At 35.3% G+C, this 14944-nt stretch overlaps 1 protein-coding gene across 1 annotated transcript; it reads right to left on the bottom strand.

The window, feature by feature from the left end:
* Positions 1–3226: 3226 nt before the first annotated feature.
* Positions 3227–14439, bottom strand: LOC144350715 (uncharacterized). Its single transcript, XM_085495886.1, has 7 exons — positions 13483–14439; positions 12956–13011; positions 11570–11654; positions 9496–9628; positions 7761–7900; positions 6380–6557; positions 3227–5607 (listed from the first exon to the last, which is right to left on the bottom strand). Exons 1-7 carry the CDS (start codon positions 14356–14358, stop codon positions 5348–5350), a joined length of 1728 nt encoding a protein of 575 aa, XP_085352012.1. The 5' UTR covers positions 14359–14439; the 3' UTR covers positions 3227–5347.
* Between the last annotated feature and the right edge of the window lie 505 nt (positions 14440–14944).

Below are 14944 nucleotides of genomic sequence, written 5' to 3'. Positions count from 1 at the left end.
GTAAACTGTCCATTCCACAAATGGAAACACTAGGTGTCATCAATTCAAGCGATATGATGAAACTAAGAGTTGCATGTTCAACATATGGAGGACAATCGCCTATGATACAAGGACGTGAATTCTCAATCCCTTAATTTGTTTTAGAAAACTTGCTGGATGAAGATTTTACCATAAAGGAGATTTCAACGATTCTGACTGTTTCCGAAAGTACAGTTTATCGACGAATGTCGAAATACGGTTTGAGTAAAGTGAATTTTACAGAGATATCTGATGTTGAACTAGATGCTAAAATACTGAATATAACAAGAGATTTCCCATACTGTGGAGAAAACATGCTTAGGCAATTACTTCTTAGTCGACATTCCATAAAGATTCAACGCATGAGATTAAGAGACAGTGTACACCGAGTAGACGAGGATGGAGTCATTAGCCGAAGGATTACACAACTGCATAGGAGAGTTTATAATGTTAAAGGCCCTAATCATTTGTGGCATGTGGACACGAACCATAAATTGATTCGATGGTATATAGTAATATTTGGTTCAATTGATGGGTTTAGTCGTTTGCCCACTGTTCTAGCTTGCCTCAATAATAATAAGTCTGATACTCTTTTGCATCACTTCAAAATAGGTGTTGAGCAGTATGGTTGCCCAAGTCGTGTCCGCTCTGACAAAGGTCTAGAAAATGTGGGTATAGCTGATTTCATGCTTTCAGAAAGAGGGGTAGGTAGAGGAAGTATGATAACTGGCAAGAGTACCCACAACCAACGCATTGAACGACTATGGAAAGACGTTTTCAGTGGTGTACTGAGTATTTACTACCAGTTGTTCTATCATATGGAGGACTGTGGTGTTTTGAATCCTTTAGACACCAGGCATATTGTTGCATTGCATTACGTCTTTCTGCATAAGATTGACGAGAAATTGGAAATTTGGCGACAAGCATGGTCACGGCACAGAATGAGAACCACGAGAACTTCACCTCTCCGTTTGTGGGTTTCAGGTCAGCTCCAGAATCCAATGGGAATTGAACTAAGGTCCACAGAAATTGTTAATTATGGGGCAGAGGGGATTATCTATGATGATGAAGAAGACGTAGACCCAAGACCAATTTTGAATACACCATCATATGAATTGTCACCACAATGCAGGGATCACCTTGGTGCAGCTATTCCAAGAGACTGGACTTCTGACAATTATGGGGTGGATATCTTCATGTTAGCTATACAAATAATCAACAACCATAATGTAAACCAAGGTTATAGGTAGTAACATTTAGACAACGGTAGTATGTTCCTCTATTCACGGTTACTTTTTTAGTAACCGTGCTCTATTTAAGGATAAAACGAGGTTGCCATAATTTCGGTACAATACATTTTTGGGAAGGGATGTCTCCACTGGGTACATGTTTATTAAGGCTATGGACCTTGCACATGTTGGTATTGTGGCACACTATTTTACAGTTTCTGTTTTTTGAGAACAATTCGGATATTGTTAATGAAACCCTATTTGCTCTTATCACACGGCGGCCATTACTGAATATTAATTGATTTTCATGCCTTGCTTTCGTCTTGACATATTGGTGGCGGATAATATGTATCCTTTCGTTGCATGGAACGTGAAAGCAAGGCTTGAAACACAAATTAGTCAGCAATGGCCACCGCATGATAACAGCTAACTGTGATGTCATTTGTTACATTTTTGCCAAACAGCATGCGAATGATGTCAGATATATTTAGTAACTGTAGTGAACACCACCATATTTGATCTTTGGAAATGAAAATAAACAACTGTGCCCGCCTATAACGTTGGAGTTTGATCCCAGAGTGTGGAAACTAATTTGCATAATAGTGGAAATGTTTATGGTTATACAGTAACTTTCTTAAGTGTTCTGATTTCAGCACAACTTGATAAGAGCATCTTGAGTGATGGTTTACTATACATGGGTATTAGCGGAGGTATTGGTCAGACAAAGCCTCCGTTTGTATTTTGGGTGACATTGACATTTTAAACAGTCTGCAAAATAAAATAACATTTATCATGCTTATGTTCAATGTATGTATCAGTTTTGAAAAAAATCTGTCCATGCATGACTGATAACTGGTTCCGGAATGGTGACAATTTGCGATTTTGATGCATTTTTTACTTCCGTGTGCGAAACGTAAAAAGGTCTGTATTTTACTAATTTGGTGATATCTTAAGAACCGTTGAACACACTTGACACTTGTACATAGATGCATTAGGGGTGATGCACATGGCTGATTAGGTTATGGTTAAAATATATTCAAATTAACTTATTTGCATAATAATTAATCTAATTATAGCTATTTTGGTGATATCTCAGAAACCATTCAACACATTGCAATAAAACTTGGTACAAATTTGGATAATGTGCAGACGTAATTACGTTTTGGTTGAAACCAATTTTCATTAAATCATGTATAACGGCCAAATTTCAGCTAACTGTTCTACATGGTTTAATGAAACTTTGTAAATAGATGCATTAGGTTGATGCACACACCTGGTTAGTTTAAGCTGGAAGTTTATATGCAAATTAGTTATTTAATTTGCATAATGATTATCCAAATTGTAGCTACGATATTGATCTCTTGAACTATTCTACATATTGCAGTAAACCTGGTACACAGATTGGGTGTAGGCATGATTAGATTATAGTGGGAATTAGCCATTTTTAGCAGTTTCACTGATATTTCAAAACACCATCACAGTTTCTTAATTCTCTGTTGTCAGCAAGTACACTCAAGTTATTCAAAGATGTATATAGGGTGGATGCAGTGTAGTTTTTCCCCCAATTTGTCTTGTCAGCAATTATACTATTTCTAATTCTCACACAGCTTTCTTTGTTTTGTTTTAAAATGGCTGCCATTCGACCATCTTGAATTTTACCATGTAAAAAATTTACATGCGTATCCAAAGTTGTATATGTGTATGATGTTTGAACTTGATCGGTCCAGGTATGTCTGAGGTACAGGTGTTTAAAGTCTGTGTATAACAGATTCCTCTTGCTCCAAGACCATGTATGTGGACAGCAAAAGGTATAATGCAATGAATGCAATTTAATACAAATGCATTTTAACATGTTCTATAATGGTTAAATGAAAAAAAATGTATTCATTCAGGGCGAAGTAAGATTGTAAACTGTAATTCGTAACACAATCATGCATAATAGCTTTGCTAAATGGGCTTGAATGAAAATTGCTGCTACATTTTATGTCAACATAATATACTTTATTGTATAACCCAAAACAGAAATGTCAAACTAAACTAAACTAAACTAAAATGTTCTATTACATTCATATACTGTAGAAATACAAATTATTCACGCAATTTCATGTAATTTTCAGAAAATAAAATTGGCTTGAAAATCAGGTTTTACAAAATGCACCCCACTTTTTCAATGTGCGTTAGGATTCTAAATATGCTTGTGATTCCTTGAAGTTTTATGATACTAGACGGTTATTGTAATGCAATAAACAACAATTCAATTGTGCAAAATGTATGCAAAAATATTTGTGTGAACATTTTAAGTTCTACATATAACACTCTACATTGTTGAGGGAATGTATTGGATTTAGTACCTAAAATCTATGGACAACATATGGGTATGCTTAGGAAAATCAACCAATGGTTTTATTCAATACAAACATTTCAATTATAATAATGTAATTGTGTTTTTGGAGTGAATTAGTGTGCATTGACAAAAAACATCTTAAACAAGTCATTGTTAATGACACACTCCCCGTCCAGAATTTTTTGATCTGACATATCAATTTGATGCTAATGAAGTCATTGAGATTAGATTGAAACCATTAATAGGAGATGGATTTGTAAAAAAATACGATTTAGTGCTTTTACGCGAGAATTGGACATTGGGCAGTCACATTGAATCAAATTACAAAAATAATGTTCATGTTGATTTATCTATTGGTATACTGTCTTTGTACAAAATTTAAAGAGAAATGTTTATTGCATTCAAGATAAAGTAGCATGGGTACCATGAAAAACAAGATGGCCGTCAGTTGGCTATATATGTTCGAATCACGAAAAAAAATGATGTGCACCTACAACCCAATATGTATGATCATCATACCAACTTTGATTCATATCGGCCTAGTCATCTCTGAGAAACAGCTCCAAACATGTAAAAATGATGATTTAGCACTTTTACATGAAATTTGGGCATCGGTCAGCCATATTGAATCCAATCACAAAAATAATGATGGTGTAGTTGTATCTCTTGGTATACTATCTTTGTACAAAATTTAAACAGAAACGTTCATGGCATTCAAGATAAAGTAGCATAGGTACCATGAAAAACAAGATGGCCGCCAGTCGGCTATATTTGTTCGAATCACGAAAAAAAATGTTGTGCACCTACAACCCAATATGTATGATCATCATACAAACTTTGATCCAAATCGGCCCAGTCATCTGCGGACACGTTTAGGTATCAGAAATAGCAAATTTTACATCCAAAATGGCCACCAGTTGGCCATTTTTGCTCCGATCATAAAGTAACTTGACGCGCATATGTAAGACATTATGAATTATTTTCATGTAAAGTTTGAATGAAATCCGTCAATGGGTGTCCGAGATATAGCCTCGGACGTACGTACGGATGGACGAAACTAACCCAAATTAATAGTCCCCGTTTTCGGACTTCGTCCGAACGGGGACTAACTATAACAATCCACAAACTATAAGCTAACTTTCTCCATTTGTTTAATGAAAATTTAGATGAGGATGTTAGAATTTAAGAGTAAATATTTTTTTATTTTTTGCTGAAATTCAAAAGAAATGTACATATATGTTCAAAGTGAAGAGTTCAGCATCTTGATGCATAAATGTTAATTAAAGAAATTTTAGCAGTAGTGAACAAGTGGAACAATTTTTTGGCAGCCTGGATTACCATACAAAGTCTAACAGTTAAATTTGAACTTGAGAGCATTCATGTAGCTTTGTTGGGATCATGAGACTATTATGTGAAATACTTGATGGCCTGAATGTGGGTACATTGAAAGAACAAAATGAGAATGCACCAGCAAAACCATCCCGTAGAACCCAATTCAATCGTCTTAGCAAATTAAAATCAAACACTTATTCAAATGATTGTGTTTTGGAAGTGCTGAAAGTCCCAAGACCCCAATAGAGGTTTAAGAATGGTACAATTTATAAACAACTTTAAATACAAAAAGATGTTTAGGATATTTTGTATGTACCAGTAATAAACATAGTGATATGATGTATGCACAATTGTCATTTGTATATCCATTAGGGATAACTTTTTGACAACACATTAATGGGAAACTCTCATATATGTATTAAAATCATATGTTACCATAGAATTTACTTGTAAATGCATAGTCATATAAAGTATGCATTTGTTCAGTTGATAACAACTCATGTTCAATACTAGGTATTGGTAATTTAAGTTTATTAATGCATGTATCTGCCTCAGGTAGGAAGGACTCTTTATATTCAACAAATTCTATCGAAGGATGTGTGCCAAAACCCAAAACTGGCTCTTGAACTGATCCTGTTGCAAATGACAGAACATCCTCCAAAGTAACATGATCTCTTCTATTACCTAAACAACAGAAAAAAGTTGTTACTAGCAAATTATTGAGTATGCAGGAAACTGTAATGATACATTAAGCACATTTCTGCAGTTCCTGGGATTGCACCATTGAATCATGGAAATGTCATTTGAATGAACAGCCCACTGCTCATTATGTATTCAAAAGTTACTGCCAATCCTACATTGTATGTTTTAGCATATTATGTACACATTATCTCTACCTTGAACGGACATATTTGTAACACTTTGATTTGAATAAATCTATATGATTGACAGTCATTTAGAAGAATTGTATCTTGTTTTCTCGTCCACTTTTAGATGAAAATTACACTTTAATCTTGTTCAACTAATAGTCTAATGCCAAAATCATATTCTACAAATATTCATGAATGTATGCAACAGAAATAAACAGTCCTCTATGCATTCTGATAATACAATCCATTATTCCAACCAGATGTGTTAACATTAGGTGTGATTTTCATACTGAAATCTGATCACCAAATTTTCCTGTTACACTCAAAGCTATGGTTTAAAGCTCATTCCAGAAGCTAAATATTATAGCAGTAATAAGACCCAAGATCAAAAAAGGCTTAGAACGAGCGCCGTGCTGAAGATAATGAACATAAATGTCCAAAAAATTAAAATCAATTAATAATAATCATGCAAGTTGTCAGTTATCAGTGCCCCCCTTCCCTCCACCACACACATGGTAGTCCCAATGTGTGCACAATTTTTCTCCTTAGCTCTAAAGCTTAGCTATGGTGGATTGTTGGATACTTACTTGCAAGTTCACGCAAATATTTAATGAAGACAGCATACACTTCCCCTTCAAATCGCCTTTTATTTGACCCAACTTCACTGAATTCAGGGACCAACAGCAATTTTAGTTTTGGGAAGGTCAATGCACTAGACGGATTGTGGATAAATAAATGTTGCATGGTCGGCAGCTTAATACATAACTGAAAAAAAGAAAATAAAGAAACAAGTCATTGTCAATGACACGTCCTCCTTCAAATTCTGGGTGATACTGGCATTGAGGACATTAACAAAATGGTATCAAGTCTTTGTGCTTTGAACAAAAACAGTGTGAATGTCATGTCCAGTCACCCGTTTGTTGCTTTAGTATGCAGCCAAGCAGTGCAGTAATTCTTCCCAACTAAAGCACACTGCAAGTGCAATTATACTTGTTCACCAAATAGAATGGGTTTTGTAACCAATTTTGATTAATGTATTACTTAAAGGCATGTGCAGCATAAATGTCATAAATGCACTCTAAATCAAAGAGTGCAAAAGTTGAAAACATACACAGCCAGATATGCACATGTGTACCCACCATGTCCTATTTTATCTTCCTGACCTTACTAATGCATTGTGAGAAAGTTGTTGCAAGTAAGTAATGGGCTTTGCAACACTGTAGCAACAAAGTATCAGTTGTTCAAGATATGCAAATTAGTGATCTCACTATGACACCAAAATTATGTTTAAGAAACATATAAACCATTTTTTGACAAAAATTAGAATCATGATCTAAATGAATATTAAGCATATGCACGACAAGATGTATGTGTGTGAAGTTTGAACTTGATTGATGTTGCAGATATGGATCCAGAACTGAATTCGGTCATTTTGAACCCGATCCACGCAAAAAATATGACATGCATCAAGGTCCTATTATGTTTAATGTATGTACCAAATTTGAACAAAATCTGTTTATGCATGCCTGAAATCCGTTTCCGGAATGGTGAAAATGTGCGATTTTGATGCATTTTCGGCCTTAAAATGGCCGCCATTCGGCTATCATTAATCGGATCATGAAACAAATGCATGTGCATACGTCCCATATAACGTGTAAAGTATGAGTGAAGTTTGAACTTGATCGGTCCATGCATGTTCGAGATACAGGCGAGGACGGACACACAGACGCACGCACAGAGCACAATCCATAAGTCCCCGTTTACGGACTATGTCCGAACGGGGACTAACAAGTCATGACATAGCCACTATACAATTCAATTTAATGTAAGTTTACAGCACATGTATGTTACATGATACATGTCACAGATTTTGAATCGATCTGGTATCTAGAATGAAAACTGGAAACAAATACATTTCCATTCAGGGCAAATACTATGTATAACAACTATACGTTAGTTTAATTATACCTGATATATTCCCAATTTGTCCAGTCCTTGCTTTAATTGTTGAATACATGGACAAGAGGAATCTGTATCCATAAATAGTTCTTGTCTTATATCTTCAGAAAGAAACTGCGGTAATTGTCCATTTTGCAACATACTGAGAGCTATACCAGAATACAAACAATAATTAGTACATGATTTACTTGAGTTTAATATAGGCGGCTACTCATAAATGAAAATACCCAGAATTTACTAGCAATAAAATCAATCAAAAAATCAGATATCAAATGAGTGAAGACAAAAACAAACGTATTGGGTAAAGACCATGTTCTTCTTTTTGCACTGAAGAACATGGAATTATTCTAAAAATAGCAATTTTTGAAAGATGTTAGGTCAATTTGCTCAAAATACTATACACATGAAAAAACGCTGTTTTGTGTTATCATGGAAATGTATTTTAAATGATTTTACATAATAAGCCAAAAACATAATACTATTTATGACCAACTTTTTCAAAATTGATGTGTACCTGACTTCTACCTTTATATACAATTGAACTGCAAGTCACCAAAAGTTGAGAAAATACATGCATTAGCTGTTAGTATATTCAGAAAATTGCAATAAAATGAGTGGTCATCAGTTATTTTTCCATGGTAACTGAGTATGTAAATTATTAATCAAGTGATAGAGCAATTCATAAACATTCCCATGATATTCTATGTATGTACTAAGTCTGAATGTAATGAAGCCTAAATGGGATTTTGCTGTAGTTTTCAAGAAGTTTAAAATATCAATCAAAGAAAGCTTAGAAAGAACTCCTGTGTGCTTGTGAGAATCAGAAACAGTAATGTTTGACAGCACAAATGGAAAACACTACATATCACCCTACATACCCATGAGCGCATAAATCTTTGAATAACTATGAGTGTACTTTTTAACAATTGATATATGACAACTTAGATAATTAAAATGCACAAATTCCCACTATCATCTAATAATGTCTATGTATTACATCCAATGCATTTGTTTACCAAGTTTCATTGAAATATGTTGAACGGTTCTATAGATACCAGTGAAACAGCTGTAAATTAGTTAAAAATATCTAGAAACGTTCATGAGATATCACTGAAATAGCTACAAATTGGTTGATTAGTATGCAAATTAGATAATTTGTATAGATTGCCACTATAACAGCACCGAAATAACCTGATTAGGTATGTGCATCATTTCATGTGTACCAGGTCTCATTGAAATATGTTGAATGGTTCACTAGATATCAGCATAGTGGCTACAATTAGGCTAACCAAAAACTGAATCTGATCTGCCCATTATCCCAGACCATCTACATACCAAGTTTCATTGAAATCCAAACCATTCATCATCCATAAATACAGGTTTTTTACATCTAAGTGGTATCATTCAAATTGAACTAACAATTTTACCATATATTTTTAGTTGCGATTCTATCAAGCTGTTAGGAATGAAGGGAGGAACTCCTGACAAAATAACCTTAGTAGCTGGTTTAGTCAAAGGTTCAACATGAACGAGAATATCTCCAATGTCAGTAATACTGGCAGCACAAACTTGCTCGACAGAGCTCAAAGAATCAAGAAACACAATAACACTGCCGTTGGCTCTTGAAGCAGACAGACAGACAGACAGACAGACATGGTAACCACAAAGACTCCCTTTTTGTGCATCGCACACGTGAGACAAAAGTGACAATCATATGACACAAGTAGATTAAGAATAAACATACCCATGATTACACCAATAGTCATATAATCACTGGACATATACATCTTCTTCCCATTATCAAAGTAGGTCTCTTTAATCTCTCTTAAAATGATAGCAAAAAATTCCTTCCTAGGACCTCCATAATCCTTGGCTTTCTGAATGTAATGAAAGTAAAAAGCAATATTTAGGCTATTAATGTTAAAGAATAGAGGAATATGCTAATCAGTGTTTACTGGTATTGTGCTAACATATATCAAGCATAAATACATTATATGTATTATAATTGTCAAAACAAGCATCAAAGATGCATAGTCCCGTTGTGATTTTAATGGCAAAGCTGATCAGTAGTATTAGAGGAATGCAGTGATTTTTCACTGCTGGTAATCAGTAAGGTGTGCTTTTGGTTGAATTGTGATATTTTGAATCCAACCTGCAAAAAAAGGACATGCACCAAGTTCTGAAATAGCCAAAACAGCAGATTTTGACCAAGTTTTAGCATGCCATTTGGCCATCTTGAATGACGGCCATTTTGAATCCAACCTGCAAATCGAAGAAAGCTAAGAAAAAACTCCTGTGTGCTCTGTGAGAACCAGAAACAGCGTTGAAGTTGACGGTTCATGAGATATCACCGAAATACCTACAATTTGACTAATCATGCAAATTAGATAATTAGGATTGATTTCCACTATAACATAATCAGGTAAGTACATCACCCCAATGCATCTATGTACCAAATTTTATTGAAATACGTTGAATGGTTCTTAAGATATCACCAAAATAGCCTAAATTTACCTAATTTTTATGCAAATTAGATTATTAACATGCATACATACAGACAGGGTAACCGCAAAGACTCCCATTGTGTGCTTCGCACATGGGAGAAAAAAAAAAAGGATGTGTACCAAGACCCCATTTTGATCAATGTATGTACCAAGTTTGAACGTAATCCGTACATGCACGACCGAGACTCGATTCCGAAATGGCCAAAATAGTGGATTTTGACACATTTTTAACACTAAAATGGGCACCAGTCGGCCATCTTGAATCAGATCACAAACAAATGTATGTGTATATGTATCCCAAGTAGTATGAGGTGTGTATGAAATTTGAACAAGATCGGTCCAGGCATGTGCAAGATACGGGTTCGGACGGACGCACGCACTGAGGTCAAACTAAAAGTCCCCATTTCAGACTTCGTCCGACGGGGACTAATAAGTTATACTTTCGAATAACAATATAGTGAATAATATCTCTAGTTTATGTCTGCTTCTATTGGGAGGAGATGTGGTATTAAAAATCATTGAATCTTCAGTAAAGCGACAGGTGGCTGACTAGCAACTTTGTGACTGAGGTGGCTCTCCAGGGTGAATGATGCCATGCACACCTAACTAAGTAACCTTATACAGAAATGCCCCCTATTGTTTCAGACTATCATCTGGTGGGACTAAAACACTAAAACAAATTTACCTCTCCATAAAATTCCACCTCTAGTGTAGTTCTTAGCTCGTTTATATCTAGCTGACTGATCTCAGACATTCCAGTTTCTTTTAATGAAACTCTATCGACACAGATAATAGATGTATCTTCTTCATCACACTGATCCATTGTTTGTATTTCTAAGCTTCTTCCCAGCATTATTTTGGACTGGTAAAACCTTAGTATTTCTACTGGATCTCTTACATTATTTTGTAAGCAATATTGCACTGTCAGTTGTACAGTTTCATCTACAGTAGATGAATCTTCTACTGCAATCATCTGTAAATATAGTCAGCCCTAACATGTTTAACAGTGTCAAGTCTTTTATTATTCTGGATACTGACTACTGAAGTATGTGATATTTTCATGTTAAAGGTTGAAGCCTACTTTTGAATTAATGACTTAAAATATATCATTATGTATCATATATCTGTTGGTGTTATGTGCTAAATCTGTACACAATTAATGTCTAAAGTACATGTCCCTGTAGGGATCCCTCATTATCAACTACAAAATCATTTTGAATGGAATCACTTGTGATCATATCAGGAAGGTCTGGTACATAATTATAACATGTTCTAAAAAATGAGAAATTTCATTAACACTAAAAACATACTTACAGGGTTAATGACGTCTTCTCTTATATTTTGAATGTCCGATTCAACTACATGTACTATATTATCATGTGTCCCGTTATCACTTGTCCTGAAGAATAAATTATTTATGGCCATTTGTATATATATTTAAAAAAATTTGAACAGAAACTGAATCTTTTCAATAACAAAATGTAATGAAAATCTGCAAATAGAAATTGCCAAAAGGGACTTCATAAATACATTTTACCAATGATTTATAAGTTCATGGTGTGCAACTCAAAATAATTGTGATATGTGATATATCAAGGATTTGTATAGACTTGCATACACTCTAGTTTGTTTGTTGGTATGTTTTCAATAAAATCAAATATTTAAAAAAAATTATGCGAGTGAGTAAAGGGCGAAAGATGGGTTACCACGAAACAAACAAAAGACTTGTGTCCCTAGTAGATGCCCCTGGTTGTAACAGAATCAAGACAGAAGTTTGTTTATGAAAATTGAACTCCAATTTTGTCGTTAGTGGAATATTAATAAGCCTGTTAATCATTGCATCACGGAATGAACCCCAGACCGGTGACAATCATCACCGGTATTGCTAGAGGGCGTCTACAAGGGACAAAAGTCTCTTGTATGTTTTGCGGTAACCATTATGCGGTAACCCGGCTTTCACCATTAACACACATAATATTTTTAGTATATCATTTTATTGAAAAAATACCAAAAAACAAAACAAACGAGAGACTGTACAATGCTTGGAAATGTTTGATAGCATACATGAGTAAGGTTATCGCCATAACACGAACCATATCTTTCACAGACTCATTCAGGAAATGAATGTATGTCTTTCGATTTTGTGATTATATTTGTATCTTTATCGCACATCACACCAGTATTACATATCCTCTCCTATAAATCCTTGATATTATGAGGTTATGACCTGATATCACTTGTGAATAGAGCTGGTTGATACGAGTGACGTCATGGGGTAGATAATACAGCCCATGACGCCACGAGTATCAACCAGCTCTACGAACAAAGGATATCAAGTGATAACCTTTTTATCACATGACCAACGTTGAGTGTCAAAAGGACAGAGAAATTATATTTTTACGGAACTTCTCTGCGGCCACCGATGTTTTTTGATAATCGGCTGAATATTACCCTTCTTTTAGACGTCTTTCCAAAATAAACAGCGTGCGGTTCGAACACACATAAAACTATGACTTTTAACGTGAATATCGTGACGTTTACCGTACCATATCAGCAGTGATCTTTCACGATAATGCCACAACTGGGAACGATATGCACCATGGCCATGTGATTGCAAAGCAAATCATATCACTCAGACTGTTAGAATGGCGAGCAGATGAGAGAATTTTGTATGTAGGTCTATGTCTAAGAATCACTTACTCATTAATAACGACGTCTTCTTGTACGGCAGATACCAAGGGTATATTTTCATTTGTCTATAAATGAGAAATACATACATTTAGTATGTTAACATGTACAAGGAGATGCCATACTATTACCATGGCAATCACACTATGTAATGATTATTAAATATACATGTGATGTAGTGGAATCAAAATGTCACATTTAATGTTTCACTGTTTATGTTATGTGTGCTCGGGAATAAAAAATACTGCTGTGTTTTTCGGATGTTTACAAAATTCACATTTTGCACTACATGCATTCTAATCAAAGAAACCAGCTGCCCAGAAAACATAGATTAATATTTTATTTACTTTACCTGCTTTTCAGTGATTTCATATTCTTTTGTTTATTGTTGCTGTCTACTTGTTGCTAATAATATTTATTGTATTTTTTATACTTTATTGTACCTCATTTAGTTAAGATCCTATTAAGAATACGACTTCAAGTCATTCATACATTCTGTCTGAAAACTGAATTACCGACACCTTAATATTGAAACTTACCAAAGTCATAGTTGTGATATTTTCATCTTCACTGTCATCAAATACAGAGGAACACGTCCAGAGATGATCACGTAATTCCCGGACAAGGACTTCTTGATTGCAACCTCTACATATTTCTTTTAAGGACGAACCTTCTGCTTGTTGTTCAATTGGTTCCGTGCTAAGTGTCGTTTGGATTGGTCGAATGTAGATTTTTGCTTGGGATCCCATGTGCGCCTTTAATTCACTGACAGACCACGATCGACAGCTGACTAACGTCAACTCACGACAATGCGGTAAACACTGCATCAGTTCGAATCCACCACAGTTACGTAATTGCGGGAAACCTTCAGACTCGTCCGATATTTTTTGTATTACACTTTCTTCATCATCATCGGCCAAAAACTGTATTTTTTTCGATCCCAATCCCGCTCTGTGAAGTACTTGCCTTTCAGTTACTGACGGGGCTCTTGACGACGTCCTACTTGCAAGGCAAATGAGGTGACTAGTCCACGTTCTACGACGAGCGGCACTGGATTGGACGCGTTTCCTTTTCTGGCCACGGGCGTTAGATGACCCCGAGGAGGAAGAGGTACTTGGCGAGAATAAGGATGCACGCTCTAGTGCAATTTCAGCAGCGCCATGTCGACGTGCACTGGTGCTCGGTATGTCGTCTTTTTTGTTGACAATTTCGCTTACCATCTCACGTAACCGAACCTGATCGCCCATCTTACTCACCCCAAGTCGAATTAACTGACCATCAGTTAAATTTGGCACGGTGTGTATATCTATCCGTTCATCCCTGAAACGCTGTGTTAGGTTTCCTAATCCCAGCCTCAGCATAACAGTTTCAATCTCTCGATCACGATCTCGGTAATCTACTTGTGCCGCCGACATTTTAGAAATCACGTGTAAACGCCCTCTGTGTTGGATTACAAACCGAATTGCATTTTGGGATGATGTGTATAGTAACGAGTAAGCAGTGTATAATAACGAGTATGCAGTATATAATAACGAGTATGCAGTGTATAATAACGAGTATACAGTATATAATAACGAGTATGCAGTGTATAATAACGAGTATGCAGTGTATAATAACAGGTTTGCAGTTTGTAATAACGAGTATGCAGTGTATAATAACGAGTATACAGTGTATAATAACAGGTTTGCAGTTTGTAATAACGAGTATGTAGTGTATAATAACGAGTAAGCAATGTATAATAACGTGTATGCACTGTATAATAACGAGTATGCTGTGTATAATAACGAGTATGAACCGTATAATAACGTGTATGCACTGTATAATAACGAGTATGCTGTGTATAATAACGAGTATACAGTGTATAATAACGAGTATGCAGTGTATAATAACGAGTATGCAGTGTATAATAACGAGTATACAGTGTATAATAACGAGTATACAGTATATAATAACGAGTATGCAGTGTATAATAACGAGTATACAGTGTATGATAACAGGTTT

Source organism: Saccoglossus kowalevskii, chromosome 22 (assembly GCF_978046115.1).
Source record: "Saccoglossus kowalevskii chromosome 22, keSacKowa6.1, whole genome shotgun sequence".
Classification (NCBI taxonomy): domain Eukaryota; kingdom Metazoa; phylum Hemichordata; class Enteropneusta; family Harrimaniidae; genus Saccoglossus; species Saccoglossus kowalevskii.
The sequence above is the reverse complement of the archived record's forward strand: the minus strand, read 5'-3'. Positions and strand labels throughout refer to the sequence as shown.